At 37.6% G+C, this 20355-nt stretch overlaps 1 protein-coding gene across 4 annotated transcripts in view; it reads left to right on the forward strand.

The window, feature by feature from the left end:
- Positions 1-19744, forward strand: part of LOC143041531 (sodium- and chloride-dependent glycine transporter 2-like) — a 98806-nt gene extending 79062 nt beyond the window's left edge. For all 4 annotated transcript variants that reach the window (XM_076213517.1, XM_076213518.1, XM_076213515.1 and 1 more), the window contains 5 exons: positions 10332-10447; positions 10564-10692; positions 10828-11025; positions 11867-12028; positions 18732-19744. In XM_076213517.1, the coding sequence (XP_076069632.1) occupies positions 10332-10447; positions 10564-10692; positions 10828-11025; positions 11867-12028; positions 18732-18878 (752 nt within the window). In that variant the 3' untranslated portion in view covers positions 18879-19744. The remainder of the gene's footprint in view (positions 1-10331; positions 10448-10563; positions 10693-10827; positions 11026-11866; positions 12029-18731) is intronic.
- Positions 19745-20355: the final 611 nt, after the last annotated feature.

Consider the following 20355-nt stretch of genomic DNA (forward strand, 5'->3'; position numbering starts at 1 on the left):
AACACACTGAAAGACAACACACTGCTGCATGCCAGACCCCCTGATATCCACCCTTCTGAATCCTCTCTCCCACGAAAGGACAGAGTCCACTTGGCCAGACTGCGGTGCGGTCACCACCCAGCACTTCTAAGCTACCAGAAGAGGCTGGATGACCGCATTGTGAACAGCTGCCCAGGATGTAACACTTTACCCCATACCATACAACACATAATGGAAGACTGCATTATACACAATCATGCACGCAAACAACACAACATACACTCTATAAAGGATTTGTGGGAAAACCCAGTTTCGGCTATGGCATTCCTTGGGGAGACAGGACTGCTCGGACAGACAGTCTAGGGAACGACAACAACAACAACAACAATCTCTTCCCAGCAGATTTCTTTGCAATTAAAGTCGCCCATCATAACTATTCTTCCTCCATCTTCCATTATCTTATTTAATGCTATCTTTGTGTCCTCTAACATACTTTTATGTTCACTCTCTTCCCACGAGGCTGTTTTCGGAGGCACATAATTTATCACAAACTTTCTGTTCTTCTTATCTCTGTCTTCTACTTCCATCATAATCATCTCTACTGTATTCTTTCCATATGTAACACACCTCACGTTTATATCCTTCTTAGTCAGGAACATAACTTCACCCCCTTGCTTTGTCTCTCTGTTTCTAATCCAATAATTATATGCATCATGTCCTACACTGTTGGGTGGTAGTGGACCTTTTAATTTTGTTTCTACAATTCCCATTATGTCTGGTTCTTTTTCCTTCAAATAATCATTCAGCTCATTCAATCCTGTTATTAATCCATCTATATTTGTGTAAGACACTCTTAGTTTTCTGCCACTTCCATTGTGTTCTCTGTTTCCCTTTTGTTTTTCTCTTGTATGTCGAATTTCCTTAGTTTCATATTTACTACTCTCCAATAGAATCTCTCTTTTTCTGACTCCGTTCTGTTCTCATTTTTTTCCTTAGCTTGAAGTCTTTTCTGTTTTTCTTCCTCTCTTTTCTCTTTATTCATTTCCCTTTTTATCCATACCTTTTTATATTGTTCACTTGTTGCTAGTTTCCCTGTTTTGGATAAGATATTCTCTGCCGTTGTTTGTGACCTGAATTTAATCTTAATTGGTCTGATCTTATCTGTACTATACTTTCTGAGTCTAAATTTCTCTTCGATTTGCTTCATAATTTCCGGTTCATCTTCCTGAACTGATTCTAGTAATCGGCTTACTTTTTCATTTTCCTCCTTGATTCTTGTGGTTCTATCTGGGTTGTGTTTCTCTTCCATTCCTAATATAATTATACATTTCTTTTTATCTGCTAATTCTCTTACTATATTCTCCTTCTGTCTCATCACTTTAATAACTGAGTCTTAAGTATGTTCTTTCATTTGCTGTTTAATTATGTCAGTGAATGAAACTTTATTGTCTTCTTGGATTGTCTTCCAACTCTTAGCTTCTTTAGCTATGGCCTCTTTGTTTTCTTTATTATTCCTCTTTAATTCTTCATTCTCCACTTTTACTTCTCTTAACTGTCTTTTTAGGTCTTCTATTTCATCAGTTAAGTTTTTGTTCGCCTTCTCTAGTTCTTCCAATTTTTCAACTCTCTCGGCAATTTTTGACATTTTGCCAAACCTAACCTCCCAGTGCTCAGTCATTTTTTCAAGTTTTTTCCTCCAGTTTTGCCAGTCGGGGGAGGTTGGTATCCGCCGCCCCCTCATTAAATCCTTGGAAATTATTATCCTCACCTTCCATTGAACTGTTCTTATCTATGTTTCTGATCTTTACAATTTTGTTAGTCCCATCATCGAAATCCAAGTCGTCCGTTCGGCGTTTGTTTACCAGCCGTCTGGACTCCTGGACTAAGTCCTCCCCTTCCTCATTTCCTTCCATTTCCCTCAATGTCCCTTCCCTTCTCCTTCCCTATCACTTCCCCACTATTCCACGAGCACTCCCCTTCCCTATAAATACAAAAGGCACTTCCTGAATGCTGAGATCCACGTAGTTTTTCCTTTTTCTTTGGAACACCAGTTCTCGCCACCCATTCGGTTGAAAGGGTGTGTATTTACCTAGTTGTATTTACCTAGTTGTATTTTACGGGAAGGGGAGTTATGCTCGTGGGGTCCCGTCTTCATATCTCATTTTATCTAAACTATTTTTAAATTCATGTATTGTTTTTGCACACACCACTTTCTCATCTAACTTGTTCCAACTGTCTATTACTCTGTGAGGAAAGCTGTTCTTTTTCAAATCTCTTCTATAGCTGTCTTTTTTTATTTTCTTTCCGTGTCCTCTTGTATTTCTGTCATCCCATTTGATCAGATTCTCTCTATCAGTAATTTCTATTCCTTTCATGATTCTGTAAATAGCTATCAAATCTCCTCTCTCTCTTCTTTGCTCTAGTGTCTGTAGTTCAAGTTTTTCTAGTCTCTCTTCATATGATAGTTTTGAGAGTGTTGGTGCCAATTTTGTAATTGCTCTTTGTATTCTTTCAAGTTTTTTTATACATTTTTTTGTACTTGGTGACCATATCGTTGCTGCATATTTCAATCTTGGTCTTATCAGGGTGATTAGGATTTTCTTCACCATTTCTTCATCCAGGTATGTAAATGCAACTTTGATTGTTCTTATTAAATTATATGTTTCTCCAAAAATCTTATTTATATGTTTCTCAGGTGACATATTATTCATAACAATGACTCCCAGGTCCTTCTCATTTTCTACTTTTTTTATTCCTTCTTCTCCCAATTTATATGCTCCTGTTATTCTGTTTTTACTTTTTCCAAATTCCATTATACTACACTTTTTTGTATTGAACTCCATCTCCCACTTCCTACTCCATTCCTGTACTTTATTTAGATCTCTCTGTAGTGATTCACAATCTTCTTCAGTTTTCACTCTTTTCAGTAGTTTTGCATCATCTGCAAAGAAGCTCATGAATATAGCTTTCAATTCCTTCATCCATATCATTAATATATATAGCAAACATTATTGGGGCCAGAACTGTTCCCTGCGGAACACCGCTTATTACTTCATCCCATTTTGAGTGCTGGTTTCTTATCACTACTCTCATTTTTCTTTCTTGCAAAAAGTCCTCCATCCAATTTAGTAGTTTGCCCTGTATTCCTCCTTCAGTTTCTAATTTCTTAAGCAACTTCTTATGTGGTACTTTGTCAAAAGCTTTCTTTAGATCTAAAAATGCACAGTCCGCCCATCCATCTCTTTCTTGTATTATATCTATTAGCCTTGAATAGAAACATATTAAATTGGTGACGCATGATCGTCCTTGTCTGAATCCAAATTGCCTTGGATTTAGCACATTGTTTTTTTCTAAATATTTTACCCATCTACTTTTGATAATTCTTTCACAAATTTTTGCTATTGTACTTGTTAGAGAGACTGGTCTATAGTTGGTAGGTTCTTCTTTATTTCCTCCTTTATATATAGGTACTATATTTGCTTTTTTCCAATCTTCTGGAACTTTTCCTTCTTTCAAGGAACTATTTATTATGCTATGTATTTTGTCTGCCAGTTCATTCCTGCATTCTTTCAAAATCCAGTTTGCTATTTCATCTGGTCCATGCGATTTTCTGACATCAAGATTACTCAAGTGTGTTAATATTTCATTCTTTGTTACTTCTATTTCTTCCATAGGGGGGACTTTCTCTTTCCATTCAATCTCTTCAGGTTGTATGTTCTCCCTTGTAAACACTGATTTAAAATGTTTGTTCATAATTTCTGCCATTTCCATTTCCTCAGTGTATTCAACTCCCTCCTGTCTTAATTTCTCCAAGTCTTGTTTGTTTTTCAGTTTATTGTTTACAAATCTGTAGAATAGTTTTGGTTGATCTTTACACTTTTCTATGATATCTTTTTCATATTTTCTCTTTTCCTCTGCACTTTTGTACATATTCATTTCTATAACAAGTATATATTTTCCATTTTTCAGGTCCTCTGTCTTTTTTCCATCTGGTCCAGGCTTTGTCTCTTTTGTCTTTTAGCTCCCTACAGCTTTTGTTGTACCAGCATTTTACATATTCTTTTTCTTGTTTTTGTCTTGGGACATACTTTTCCACTCCTTTTTTGTAAATGTTTGTCAAAATATTCCATTTCTCTTCTACTGTTGTTTCTTCTTTGTATGTTTCTTCCCAGTTTTCCTTTTGAAAGAATTCTCTTATTTTATCAAAGTTTGTTTTTTCATACATCATTCTTCCTTTTCTATATTGTTCATTTCTTTTCATATATTTTTCTTCATTAAGTTCCAGTTCAATCAATATGTGGTCACTTTTACTTATTGGTGTTTTATATTCAATTTTGTCCACTATTCTAGGTTCGGATGTAATTACTAGGTCTAGTTTCGATGGCTCTTCTTCATTTCTATACCTAGTGTTCTCCTGTATCCATTGTGTCATTGTATGGTCAGTAACCATCTCAAGTAGAGCGTTTCCCCATGAGCCGTCTCCACCCTTTACTGTCATTTCTTCCCAGCAGATTTCTTTGCAATTGAAGTCGCCCATCATAACTATTTTTCCTCCCTCTTCCATTATCTTGTTTAATGTTATCTTTGTGTCCTCTAACATACTTTTATGTTCACTCTCTTCCCATGAGGCTGTTTTCGGGGGCACATAATTTATCACAAACTTTCTGTTCTTCTTATCTCTGTATTCTACTTCCATCATTATCATCTCTACTGTATTCTTTCCATATGTGACACACTTCACGTTTATATCCTTCTTAGTCAGGAACATAACTCCACCCCCTTCCTTTTTCACTCTGTTTCTAATCCAATAATTATATGCATCATGTCCTACACTGTTGGGTGGTAGTGGACCTTTTAATTTTGTTTCTACAATTCCCTATATGTCTGGTTCTTTTTCTTTCAAATAATCATTCAGCTCATTCAATCCTGTTATTAATCCATCTATATTTGTGTAAGACACTCTTAGTTTTCTGCTTTCATTGTGTTCTCTGTTTCCCTTTTGTTTTTCTCTTGTATGTCGACTTTCTTTAGTTTCATATTCACTACTCTCCAATAGAATCTCTCTTTTTCTGACTCCGTTCTTATCTCGTTTTTTTCCTTTGCTTCAAGTCTTTTCTGTTTTTCTTCCTCTCTTTCCTCTTTATTCATTTCCCTTTTTATCCATACCTTTTTATATTGTTCACTTGTTGCTAGTTTCCCTGTTTTGGATAAGATATTGTCAGCCGTAGTTTGTGACCTGAATTTAATCTTAATTGGTCTGGTCTTGTCTGTACTATAATTCTCTAGCCTGAATTTCTCTTCGATTTGTTTCATTATTTCTGGTTCATCTTCCTGAACTAATTCTAGTAAATTTCTTACTTTTTCATTTTCCTCTTTGATTCCTGTGGTTCTATCTGGGTTATGTTTCTCTTCCATTCCTAATATAATTATACATTTCTTTTTGTCTGCTAAGTCTCTTACTATATTCTCCTTCTGTCTCATCACTTTAATAACTGAGTTTTCAGTTTGTTCATTCATTTGCTGTCTGATTATGTCAGTGAATGCAACTTTGCTATTTTCTTGAATTTTTTTCCAACCCTCCTTGTTCTCCTTATTATTCTCCTTTAAGACTTTATTCTCCTCTTTTACTTCTTTTAACTGTTTTTTTAATTCTTCAATTTCCTTAGTTAAGTTTTTGTTCGCCTTCTCTAGTTCTTCCAATTTTTCAACTCTCCGTATAATATTGTTAACATGACCGAACCTACGCTCCAAGTCCTCGATCATCTTATCGACCTTCTCTTCTAGTCTTGTCAGTCACTTGTCAGTCACTCTCCGTATAATATTGTTAACATGACCGAACCTACGCTCCAAGTCCTCGATCATCTTATCGACCTTCTCTTCTAGTCTTGTCAGTCACTTTCTACTGTATTGCTCTTATCTATAATTCTAATCTTTACGTTTTTATTAGACATTTCATCGTCGCTCACCTGGTCGGGGGGCCTTTTGTTTACCTTTCGCCTGTCTGCCTGGGCCAAGTCTACCCCTTCCTCATTTCCTTCCATTTCCCTCAGTAATCCCTCCCCCTTTCCTCTTTCCCTACTTTCCTACTACTCCACGAGCAATTTCCCCCCACCCTGTAAATACAATAGGCACTTCTCTTTGCGTTGGGATCCACAAACTTCAATTCTCTTCAGAACGTCTTCTAAGCCGTCCATTCGTTGAAGTGTGTGTGTGTGTGTGTATATATATATATATATATATATATATATATATATATATATACATACACACTGAGTTAAACACCACAGCATTGTCACAATTGTTAATCTTCTCTCTAATATTTTCAATCCTTCTCACTATAGTTCTGACTTTGGGAGGATGATCGAAAATCAATTGTCCAAAGTTCTCCATTTTAATAACAGATGACGTTTCGACTTCACAGAGTCATTATCAAAATAATTACATTTATCACAACACAATTACACAGAACACAACAATTACATTTTTCCGAACTGAACTGTGCGGGCAATTAAGGTATGCTCTTCATGGCACCTGGGACTCTGTCAAAAACCAATGTGGTGTATAAATTCGACTGCAAAACTGGAAACTGCGCGTTCCATAAATGTGCATACGTTGGGTTTACGACCTGTAGTCTCAGCCGTCGCCTAACACTCCACCTCCAACAGGGAGCCATAAAAAATCATTTTCAGCACGAACACCAGTCTTCCCTCGATAGAGCAACCATTGTTAACAACACTGAAGTAGTTACTCAATGTAATGATGTAAGAGAATTAAGGATGCTAGAGGCTATGTATATCAGGGAATGGGCTCCTAGCATTAATATACAATCCAATATGATTACTGCCATTCCCTTGTTCAATAGCTCATCAAGACATGTGAGAAATAATCCCACCAATGGTGGAAGTATGTCCGTCCCTCTCGCATCGCCTACCGCCCCTCCCTCTCCCCCTCCCCCTCTCCATAGGCGATCAAGTCGGGTCAGATCATCTAGGTCATCAAGCCACTCTCCACTGTAAGTCTTTCTATGCATATGGAAAGACGTCGCACAGTTCAGTTCGGAAAAATGTAATTGTTGTGTTCTGTGTAATTGTGTTGTGATAAATGTAATTATTTTGATAATGACTCTGTGAAGTCGAAACGTCATCTGTTATTAAAATGGAGAACTTTGGACAATTGATTTTCGATCATCCTCCCAAAGTCAGAACTATAGTGAGAAGGATTGAAAATATTAGAAAGAAGATTAACAATTGTGACAATGCTGTGGTGTTTAACTCAGTGTGTATCAAGGAGAACCTGCGCCCTAAATATATATATATATATAAATATATATATATATATATATATATATATATATATATATATATATATATATATATATATATATATATATATATATATACATATATATGTGAGAAATTCGCTAGGGGACAGCGACATCAATCAGATCATTTTTATGGCCATCACATGCAGGACTCAAACCTTCCACTCAGGGGCCATTAAGACAACTGTACAGTGCTTTAACCCTCTTGGCTACCGAGACTTAAAAGTCTCGGAACTTGGAGACATACTGGTTTCAGTGATTAGGAAAGATCACTCTCTGTGACCCCATTTCCTTTTTCACACAAGACCCAAGTCTACCAATAGGAGGGGTAAAGACCAGAACAAGTCCCTTTCATGCTTTGCCATTGTAACTACATGAGAAATTCACTAGTGAACAGCGATGTCAATCAGATCAATTTTATTGCATTGCATGCAGGACTCGAACCTACTACTCAGAGGTGGTTAAGACAACTGTGCAGTGCTTTATCCCTCTCGACTACTGAGATTTTAAAGTCTCGGAACTCACAGCTACTCTGGTTCCAGAGATTAGGAAAGATCCCTCTCTGTGATCCCATTTCCTTTTTCACCCAAGACCCAGGTCCACCTGTAGAAAGGGTAAAGACTGTAACAAGTCCCTTTCACATTTCTCTATTATAACTAAGTGAGAAATTTGCTAGTGGAGCAACATCAATTAGATCATTTTTATGGCTGTTTTGTGCAGGACTCGAACCTATTGCTCAGGGGCCGTTAAGACAGCTGTACAGCGCTTTATCCCTCTCAACTACTGAGGCTTAAAAGTCTTGGAACTCGCAGCCATACTATTTCCAGAGATTAGGGAAGATCACTCTCTGTGATCCCATTTCCTTTTTCACCCAAGAGCCAAGTCCGCTCGTAGGAGGGGGTAAAGACCAGAACCAGTCCCTTTCTTACTTTGCAATTGTAACTACGTGAGAAATTTGCTAGTGGACAGCGACATCAATCAGATAATTTTCATGGCTGTCTTAATGGTCTTTGAGCAGTAGGTTCGAGTCCTGCACGGGATTGCAATAAAAAGCGTCTGATTGATGTCTCTGTCCACTAGCAAATTTCTCATGTAGTTACCATGGCGAAGCATGAAAGGGATTTGTTCTGTTCTTTACCCACTTCTACGGGTGGACTTGGGTCTTGGGTGAAAAGGAAATGGGGTTGCAGAGAGTGATCTTTCCTAATCTGAGGAACCAGTATAGCTTTGAGTTCCGAGATTCTTAAGTCTTGGTAGTCAAGAGGGTTAAAGCACTACACAGTTGTCTAAATGGCCCCTGAGCAGTAGGTTTGACTCCTGCATGCGATGGCCATAAAAATGATCTGATTGATGTCGCTGTCCACCAGCGAATTTCTCACGTAGTTACAATAGCAAAGTGTGAAAGGGACTTATTCTGGTCTTTATCTCATCCTACAGGTGGACTCGGGTCTTGGGTGAGAAAGGAAAGGGGGTCGCAAAGAGTGATCTTTCCTAATCTCTGGAACCAGTATGGCTCCAAGTTCTGAGACTTTTAAGTCTCAGTAGTCAAGAGGGTTAAAGCACTGCACAGTTGTCTTAATGTCCCCTGAGCAGTAGGTTTGAGTCCTACATGTGACAGCCATAAGAATTATCTGATACGGATGTATCTATATATATATATATATATATATATATGGATATATTTTGATTTGAACCAATACAACCATGTAAACTCTGTTAGTATCAGAGTATTTATTTGTATATATACCAATGGCCTCTTCCCCCTTTTAAGGGAGGTAGCCAGCCAAACCACACACCCACTCCCACTCATTCCACTCCCATCCATCACCTATTGTTTTCCTCTCATCTTAGCTCCATGTGGATGAAGAGTCATCCCTATCTCCTCCCCACTATCTGGGTCAAAATTAGTGCAACAAGACACTGCACATCCAGAGCAGGGCCACTTCACATACTCAGTAACCCTCCTGCCTTGTCCCCTCATGCAAAAAATGAAAGTTGGGGTGAAATCCCTTCAGGCTGTGCCAAAATATCATCCATGCACAACCATACTCCAACAATACCTACCCCCTGCCTTGATCCTTCTTTGAGCAACAGACATTCCACCCCATCCATCCATCTCATATTTGGTTGTCCCCTCAAATTCACTCCATCCACCTCTGTTTTACATGCTTTTTGCTAATCTTTCTGCACTCATTCCTTCCACTCTTTTTTCACTTCCTTCCAAAATATCTTTTTGTTACTTTAAAATTCTCAGAGAAATCAACCCCTCCTTGCCTAGGTTTCATTTCATGAATCCAAGTTCCAAGATCTAGAAACTTAGAGCAGCAGCACCCAACTTAAACAAAAATCAGAATTTGATCTCCTAACAAAAGAAAAAGAAAATATGAAGGAAGAAAAAAAAATATATAGATAATGGAAAAACTGGAGGATAATGATACTATGATTAAGTCATATGAATGGCCTTTTCTTTTTTACTTCATAAGTATCCCTAATGGGAAATATAGTTTTTTGAATTTGTTAATTATTTTGTTGAACTCGTTTTTCAGTAATTTGGACCTCATGATATAGATATGTTTTAGCCAAGCTAGGCATAATCTAAATGATATTTTGGAGATTCTGGGGAGGGCAGATTTTGTAATAATTTCTAAACCATAGAATTAGGATTTCATCATCAGCAGCCTTGCTGTGGATGTGCTGTGTCTTGAGACACTGCTTCTGACCCAGGGGAGTGGACAGGATGCAGGGATGACCTGTCATCCAGGAGGTGCCAAGATAAGAGGGAGGGAGGAGAGTGGAATGGGTGGGAGTGGTTTCAATGCCTTTTTCTTTTTGGCTACCCCCATGTAGGGGGAAAAAGCCTTTGTTATATATATGTATGTATCATCCTCTTGGAAACAAAATTTCTGTGCTAAATTTAATTTAAGATCACTGATTCTATCCAGAATTTTGGCATTTCTTCTTCTTTCTTAGTTTTTGTGTCCCTATATTTCTTTTATTCATCTTTAAGTTACTGATCTTTGATAATTTTCAGGTCCTGGCTTAGCCTTCATTGCATATCCTGAGGCTATCAGTCGCAGTTTACCAATTCCACAGCTCTGGGCAGGCCTATTCTTCTTCATGCTCTTCACACTTGGCTTAGATTCCGAGGTGATTTTAGGCTAATATCTAATCTTGAATGAGATGATATGATAAAGTTATTATGCACAACACCACCAAGTTCAAGGTTTAATTTTTTATCATTTGTTTTGTCTTTTGCATTGTAGTTTGGCCTATTAGAAACCTGCTTGACAGCAATCTACGATACATTCCCAAGAACTCGAGCTTACAAGGTTCTGATTACAGCACTCACCTGCATCTCTTGCTATTTCATTGCACTTCCACTCTGCTCAACGGTATGGCCAACTGACGGAATGAATTCCTTAGTTTGTTTAATGGTGAAATTTTGTGTTTTTTAACTCATAATAAACCAAATGAAACTTAAGCTAATTATCTGATTGCCAACTCTTCTCTTTTTATTTATATTGCAGACTGGGCAGTACATCTTCAAGCTTATGGATAACTTTGGTGGAGTTGGCGTTTTACTTATTTCTATCTTTGAACTTATTGGAATTCATTGGATTTATGGAGTTAGAAGATTCTCTGATGACTTAAAATTCATGTTAAATTACTCTCCATCTATGTACTGGAAAGTGTGTTGGGTGTTTGTGGCTCCTGTCACACTTGGAGTAAGCTTAATCATTTGTTTGTATCTACAATGTATTAACTAACAGTCACTATCAAAAGATGTCACCAACCTTGAATTGAGTTATGCAAATATAGATTTAAGCATTTTGTATATTTTTCTGTAAATTAGTTAGCATACTGAATGAAATTACACCATTGCAATAACTAGCTCCTAGAAGTTTGGTTGCATAACTATGATCATTTGATGTACCTAAATTATTAAAAGTGACTGCAAGCCATCAAGTTGAATACAGGGAGTCCTCAGCTTATGATGGTTTTGACTTCTGCTGTTTTGTGGTTACAACATTGGCAGTGCCTGTTTCTATACATTTCCCTTTACTATTTTGTTTTATCCTTTTTCCTTTTCTTTTCTTTTATCTTTTTATCATAATATTTTATTTACTGTATGTCCTCCATGTGTTTTTTATAGGTATAGTGGTTATATTTTTATGTCCTAGTTTATGACTACAGTACTATAGCATTAGCACAGGTAAGTGACATACTGTAGCTGCCTACTTAGGCTAGTTCTAACCTACACTGAAAATTGGTGTACAGCATGGCATAAGAATTGATTTCCATCATAGCTTGAGGACCCCCTGTATTGACATATTCATTTTATGTATCCAGGTATCAACATACTTATGCATGTGTGATATTTCAATATAAGTATTCAGATCTAAAGTTAGTTGTCAGCATTTGTTCATTTACAGAGAAGGCTTAAGAAAAATCTTCAGGAGAAATTCCTTATGTTAAACACTTATCATAACAATTTTATTTTACATAAATACATGTGAAGTAAGTAGTCCTTAAAAGTAATTAACTTATATTTCATCATTTCTACAGGTTATATTCATTTACTCAGCTGTAGTATGGGAAAACCCCACGTATAATGGCATAGAATATCCAGATTGGGCCATCTATATTGGATGGGCCCTAGCAGCCATCTCTGTAGGCTTCATTCCACTCTTTGCAATATTGGTCACCTTCAAGGCTCTCGTCACCGGGGTGAGTTCAACACAGGTTTTCATGATAGCCCTGACTGCCAAAATAAGTGGTAATCAAGGAAGGAAACTTTATATCTAGATTGCTCCTACAGGCACTTTTAGGTAAGACTGTTAAGACCAGTGGTTAGTTCAGAAAATACTTCTAGAGATTGACAGGATTCAATAAATTATTCAGTAAAGGTTCCAACTGCCACACTTGACTATGGCTCCACAGCTTGAACCCTAAGAGAACTTAGTGTCCTTTGGCAGGGGTCTGGTTACACAGATAAATATAATATTCTTATATAGTGACCACTCTAGGATGATAAGACTATGGATAGTGTGACCAAGATGGGGTGGGAAAATGTGTTCATGTTGGATCACATCAGTTTAACCTGATGAAGCTCTTAAAGATCAAAGTGTTAAAGTGAGTCAAATAGTAAGTCCAAGTAGACTAGACTATCGGTGAGATACAGAAATGCACTACTTAGCAGAGCAAGGAAAACAGATACTGTAATGGGGTGCAAGATCTTTCAGTAGAATTAACCACTTCACTACAATGACACCTATGTAGGCATCATGAGGCATGAGTGGGTACACGAGGATGCTGGTGTTGACATCTTGATTATATATATTTTTCTGTAGTTCTACATGAGTTACCCCCAGATTCTGTGAACCAGTTTGATCACATCTGTATTTATTATTACTCAGGAGTAAAAGAGAATGAGTGAAAGGTAAATAAATTGAGATTTGATGCAGTTACCTACATAAGATGCCTAGTTATTAGATTAAGTGAGTCTTGCACAGTGAATGCTACTTTGCTGCTGTTATTGTGGCAAAGTAGCATGCAGTTGATACTTTAGGGTCTATATGGGGCGCCCCTACGGACCAGAGCCACACATCATTTTGTCTATGATAGAGGAAAACTCTGTTCATAGAGAAATGATGACACTTTTATACTACGACTGTCCCTCCGTTATGCTGTCCTCCAACCCCTTGTTGCTGTCCTGTACCATTTCTCTGAGTATTCCTTTTCTGTGATGGGGGAATTCCCTGTGGTGGGGGAAAAGAATACTGCCACCAAGTATTCCCACTTGGATCGTAAGTGGTGTGAAGAAAGGGACGGGGATTGGGACTAGGCATCCTTCTCCTTGTAGCCCCACAGGGGAAATTCCTAAAAGAAAAAAAGAAGGCATAAGAGGGGCTGGAAATCCTCGGACCAACACCCTAAGGTTTGGGTCTTTTAATGTGCGTGGATGTGGTACAGATGAGAGTAAAAGGGAAGAGATAGGTAGTATGTTTGTGAGAAGAAAGATGGTGTGTTGGCTTTGAGTGAAACTAAGTTGAAAGGGAAGGGTGAGTGTAAGTTTGGGAGTGTAGCTGGGAGGTTATCAGGAGTGAAGAGAGGGAGAGGGAGGGAAGGGGTGGCTATTCTAGTAAGTGAAGAGATAGGTAAATGGGTAGTGGAGTGGAAGGAGGTTTCCTCAAGGATAATGTGGATGAAGGTGAAACTGGGGAAGGAGATGTGGGTCTTTGTAAGTGCATATGGGCCTGGCAGTGAGAAGAGTGTAGAAGAAAGGGAGGCCTTTTGGATAGATCTAAATGAGTGCATAGAGGATTTGGGAAGAAATGTCAATGTGATAGTACTGGGAGACCTTAATGCTAGGGTGGGAAATGGTCCAATCGATGGAGTGGTTGGGAAATGTGGAGTTCCAGGAAAGAATCGTAGTGGAGAGTTGATGGTGGAAATGTGTCTAGAAAGAGAGTTGATGATAGCAAATACAGTGTTTTGGAAGAGAGTCAAGCATAAGTACACATGGGAGAGGGTGGTGGAGGGAAGGGTGGTAGATAGAGCGTTAATGGATTATGTAGTGGTAAATAGGATTATGATAGGAAGAGTTAAGGATGTACATGTGCTAAGGGGAGAGGGTGGGGGAATATCAGATAATTTTTTTGGTGGAAGGTAAGTTGAAAGTGGAGGATAGATGGAGGAAGAGGAAAGGGACAAAATGTAGGGAGGTTCTTAGAGTGAACTTTTTGAATGAGAAGGAAAAGGAGAAAGAGTACGGAAAGAAGCTGAAGGAGGAGTGGGAAGGAGTAAAGGGTAGAGTAGAGCTGGGTGTGGAGGAGGAATGGGGATGTTTCAAGGAGGGAGTCATAAAGTATGCAAGTATGGTGTGTGGAACAAGACGGACAGGGGGAAATAGAAGAAAGGGTAGTGAATGGTGGGATGAGGAAACAAAGAAGGTTGTAGAAGAGAAGAAGCGAGCTTTCACAGATTGGTTACAAAATAGGACGAGGGAGTCATATGAGAGGTACAAAGAAAAGAAAAGAGAAGTAAAGCAAAAGGTAAAGGTTGCAAAGAGGAGAGCAGATGTGAAATGGGGTAAGAGTTTGACAGAAAATTTTGAAAGTAATAAAAAGATGTTTTGGAAAGAAATTAAGAGAGGAGGAGGAGAATCAAGTAGAGAAGAAAAGGTAAAAGGTGCAGATGGAGAGATGATAATGGAAGAGAAGGCAGGAAGGGGAAGATGGGCAGAATATTTTAGGGAGTTGCTAAATGTGAAGGAGGATAGGGAAGGAAAGATTGTTGCAGTGGGAAGTGCGAAGAAAATGAGAGTGATGAATGAGGAGAATGGAGGAGAAATAAGGAAGGATGAAGTGAAGGCAGTTGTTAAGATGATGAAAGCAGGTAAGGCACCTGGTCTGGATGGATGCCATGCGGAATGTCTGAAAAAGGGAGGTACAGTGATGGTGGACTGTTTGGTGAGGTTATTTAATGTTTGCTGGAGAGAGGGTAGAGTGCCGGAGGACTAGAGGAGTGCCTGTATAGTTCCTCTTTACAAGGGAAAAGGGGACAAGTGTGAATGTAGTAGTTTCAGAGGGATTAGCTTGTTAAGTGTAGTTGGGAAGGGTTATGGGAGGATCTTGATTGAGAGGATTAGGAGAGGAACAGAAGGAGTAATTGGTGAGGAACAGTGTGGATTTAGGACAGGTAGAGGTTGTGTAGATCAGATCTTTGTGGTAAGACATATGTGAGAAAGATATAGGAAAGGGGAAGGATGTTTTTTGGGCTTTTATGGATCTGGAAAAGGCTTATGATAGGGTAGACAGGAAGGCACTGTGGGAGGTTATGCAGATATACGGGATAAGAGGAAAGCTTCTGGGAGCTGTCAAGAGTTTTTATGAGAATAGTAGAGCTTGTGTCAGGATTGGAAATGGAGAGAGTGAGTGGTTCAAGGTAAAGGTGGGACTTCGTCAAGGATGCGTTATGTCGCCCTGGCTGTTCAACTTATACATGGATGGGGTGGTGCGAGAGGTAAATGCAAGGGTAGTGGGCAAGGGATTGGAGATGGTTAAAGAAAATAGAGAAAAGTGGGAGGTGCTTGTGGCAGGATCGGAGGAGGGATTGAGGAAGTTGGTGGCAGAGTTTGAGAGAGTATGTGATAGAAGAAAGCTAAAGATAAATGTGGGTAAAAGTAAGGTGATGAGATGTACAAGGGTTGAAAGTGGCAGTAGACTGGAAGTGAGCATTAAGGGAGAGCGACTGGAGGAAGTGGATAGTTTTAGATACTTGGGTGCAAATGTGGCAGGGAAAGGTGGAGTGAAAGTGGAGGTAGAATGTAGATTGAGAGAAGGATTACAAAGGATTACAAAGGTGGAGCATGCCGACAGTAGACCTTTTGATCCATATCTAGGTTGGATGCGGAAAAAAAAATCATATTAATAATAAAATAATAAATAAAAACTATGATAATGTAAATAACAAATAAAATACATAAATAAGTGCATAGGTATAGTTAAATAATAAACAAACAGGTAAATAGTAAATAATAATAAATTGACATATAACTAATAATAAATGAAAATCAGACAGACAAATGATAACAAAACAAAAACAAATAATATAAGATAAATTATAATCATTACAGCATCTTACTTAGGTATTTATCTAAATGATTCTTAAAGCTTCAAACTGAACTACATTGCACTACCTGTGCAGTAAGTTTATTCCATTCATTAACTACACGGTTGGCAAAGTTGTTTCTACCTACTTCCAAATTGAATCTATTTCCGGACAGTTTGAGACCATTGTTTCTTGTCTGATTCTCATTCAATGTAAAAATTTGGTCACTTTTGATGTTGTCAATTCCCTTTAGAATTTTAAAGACCTGTATCAAGTCACCTCTGAGTCTACGCTTTTTTAGGGAAAACAGATTCATATGTTTTAGTCGATTTTTGTATGATTTATTTTTGATATTTGGAATCAGTTTTGTGGGTCGCCGTTGTACTTTTTCCAGTCTGTCAATGTCTTTAATGAGATTCGGTGACCATACGGAAACAGCATATTCCAAATGTGGACGAACTAACGATTTATATAGCTTGTTAATGAGTGATGGACTTTTGAAATCAAAAGATCGCACAATCAGTCCCAGAATCTTATTTGCTTTCTCAGAGGCTGAAATACACTGCTTGGATGATTTGAGGTCGTTACTGATAATTACGCCGAGATCTTTTTCACTATCCACTTTTGTTAACGAATTTCCAAATAACTTGTAATCGTACTTACTGTTATTTTTACCTATGTGCATTACCTTGCATTTACTTGTGTTAAATTTCATTAGCCACTTTTCAGACCATTGCTGTAATTTATCTAAATCTTCTTGAATATCTTATTGGTTTGAGTGATCATTTGCCACTCTGCACAGTTTTGTATCATCAGCAAATTTGGAAACGGTAGATTTTAGTCCATGGTCTATATCATTTATATATACTATGAATAGAAGTAGCCCAAGAACGGAACCCTGAGGAACTCCACTTGCAACACTTTTCCATCCAGAAATTTTTCCATTTAAAACAACTCTCTGTTTTCGACCATTCAACCAATTACTAGTCCAACCTAATAGGCTACCGCTTATTCCATGCAAAGCTAATTTAGTAAGTAGTCTTTCGTGTGGGACGGTATCAAAAGCTTTTGCAAAGTCTAGATATATTAAATCTATATTGTTTCTTTTGTCATAATTCGAGATAACTGTGTTGTAGAATTCAAGTAAGTTAGTCACGCAAGAACGTTTCCGTCTGAAACCATGCTGGCTATCATTTATCAAACGGTTACTTTCTAAATGATGTTCGATAGCATCTCTGATGATAGTTTCCATTATTTTTCCTATGATTGAAGTCAAATTTATAGGCCTATAGTTATTTGGTTTCTTTTTGTCACCTTTTTTGAATATGGGAGTAACGTTAGCTAGCTTCCATTCTCTTGGGACATCTCGGGATATGATGGATTTCTTGAAAATAATTTCTAATGGAACAACAATCTCATTTTTCATTTCCTTTAAGATTCTTGGATGCCAACCGTCAGGCCCTGGTGTTTTATTAACTTTGAGTTTGTCTATACACCTTTTAATTTTTTCTTTTGTTATATTTACCGTAGTGAGTAAGTTTACCCTAGACTTTTCACAGGTTTCAGTTTGGAATTCTTTTTGAGGTGTTTCGTGTACGAATACCGAGCTAAAATAATTGTTTAAGATATTACACATTCCTTCATTTGAATATTCAAGTTGACCGTCAGCAGATAATAGTGGACCAATGTGATTCCTAACAACCTTTTTATCTCTACTGTAACTATAGAATTCTTTGGGATTCTCTTTGGATTTATCAGCGAGTAAATGCCTTGGTGGATTAAAGAGTGTAATGAGGAATAGACATTTGGGAATGGATGCTAAGAGGAGACTGTATGAAGGAGTGATTGTGCCAACACCACTGTATGGGACAGAAACATGGAACATAAGAGAAGAAGAGAGAAGGAGTTTGAATGTGTTTGAGATGAGGTGTCTGAGAAGTATGATGGGGGTTACTAGGCTAGATAGAATGAGAAATGAGGAGGTGAGGAGGAGAACAGGGGTGGAAAAGGATTTGGGAGATAGGGTTGGTGAAGGAATATTAGGATGGTTTGGACACATGGAAAGAATGAGTGAAGAAAGACTAGTAAAAGAGGTGTGGAAGGCAGATGTGGAGGGAGTGAACATGAGGGGACGTCTTAGGATGAGGTGGATGGATGGGGTGAAGGGGGCTTTGGGGAAGAGGGGAATGTCTGTTGAGGAAGGATGGGAGAGGACAGAAGACAGGGGTGAATGGAGAATGGTTGTATATGGATGATGTTGTGATTGCATGAGGTGGAATGGGCGGGTGGATGGGGGGTGAGGTAGTATGTGTGAGCAAAATTTGACGCAGCCCGAAGGGATTTCTCCCCGTCCTCTCATTTTATGCAATGGGGGGACGGAGAGGGGGGGTAGCCGATTTAATGAAGTGGCCTTGCTGTGGATGTGCTGTGTCTTGCGACACTGCTTATGACCCAGGGCAGTGGACAAGGTGCAGGGATGACCCGTCATTCAGGAGGTGCTAAGATGGGAGGGAGGGTGAGGGGTGTGGAGTGTATTCAGGGATGGAATGGGTGGGAATGATTTTATGCCTTTTTCTTTTTGGCTACCCCCCTTGTATGTGTATTATATAATTTCTGTGGGTTAAGATATATTTTTTGTCTTGGTTATAACATTCAAGAATAGGTCTGTCAAGAATAGGTATCTGTATTTTATATTTCCATTATACTTGTTCACATTGGTATATAAGAAATTTTTAGTGTAACCAGAATCATCTTAATTACATTTTCATTCTGAGTAAGTTTATAATGCCATACAATAATTTTTTTTATTATGTTACAGAAACTGAATGAATTAGGTCGACCTTCCAAACTCTGGGGTCCTGGTGACCCAGATGCTCGCCGTGAACTCCTAGCCACACACTCACATTTCATCCTACATGAAGGCAAGTTTGGAATTGATAACCCTGCCATGGAACCAAGATACTGAATTTCGTGTATCTGAGTCAACCTTGGGGCCTACTACAAAAAATTAGTGTGTGGCTTATAAGTGGTGGAATAGGATTGAGTGTATGCAGGTGTCCTAAGGGCCGCAAGTCTCCTGCAAGAGAGAACTGGGGCAATGGATTGATCATTTGATCAAAGGATTCTCATACCTATACACTCATACCATTTCAGAAAGACCACTTCATCTATAGCTCAACTTATCCACTATTGAACATAGTTATGCACATTAGATGCTCACTGGATACATGAGCATGACCAGTCATATTTTCAATGTGTAGTTGGTAGCCTCCCTCAGTACTTCATTCATTACTGGTATGTATAAACTGTATTATGAAAGCTACAAAATTTAATTAAGAATAAGCTAAATACTCAGAAAAACTCAATTTAAATTTGGTGATAAATATTGTTATCATAGTAAGTCTTAGGAATCCAACATAAATAATGAAATATAGAAAATAGATTATTTTATGAAAAATATATTTGTCTAAGTGTAACTGCTGAATGACTGGTAGTACATATTGTTGTGTGTGTGGTAGTAAACACTACTATGTATATATGTAGTCATGCAACAAATCTGTACTAAGAGTGTATGTAAGCATTTGGACAACTAAGAAAATGTCAACTTCAGCAAATTCTATGAAATACAAAACTATGTAATGAGAACAAGTGAATTTATAGCCAGCCACTGACATCATAGTGTTTGAGAAGTCTCATTTGCAATTATCATGTTTAGAAAAAATATATCATTAAAAAATGAAATTGTACAAATGTTAATTGTACAAGTTGTCCAAATAGCAGTTTGATCAAGTCTGTCACAAGTTAAGTGTTTAATATAGATTAAGAAATGAATGTTAGTATCTTTATTATCACTTTAAGTGGGAGTATGCTACTCCTCTTACACAAACTATACCTCAAATAAAAGCTGAGAAAATACTTTGCATTGGATGAAGTAAGGGTTGTATCTTCCTCTTCCATTGCTGTTAGACTTAAGTCATATAATTGCTGCAATCAAGGTCCAGTCCACAATTTGGTTCTCACAGTTCTGGATACAGGATACATTAGGTCAGAAAGAAAAATATTTGCCTGGATCATAGGTCAAAAAGTGATCATTCCTTGATTGGACTTTGAGCAGTTTTCTGTATCATGAAGCAATTTTCCATAAAAGAACAGCCTTGGAACACACATAATTGCACTTGTTTTATCCTTGAAGTTAGAATAAGTCCTATTGGTACACATTTGATGTGTATACTGTATATACAAATATATATTACATATATAATATATATATATATATATATATATATATATATATATATACATTTGATGTGTATACTGTATATACAAATATATATTACATATATAATATATATATATATATATATATATATATATATATATATATATATATATATATATATATATATATGTATATAATTAGCATGCAGCTGATACTTTAGGAT

This window comes from Oratosquilla oratoria, chromosome 31, assembly GCF_046742065.1.
Source record: "Oratosquilla oratoria isolate Oo_2021 chromosome 31, ASM4674206v1, whole genome shotgun sequence".
Taxonomy (NCBI): domain Eukaryota; kingdom Metazoa; phylum Arthropoda; class Malacostraca; order Stomatopoda; family Squillidae; genus Oratosquilla; species Oratosquilla oratoria.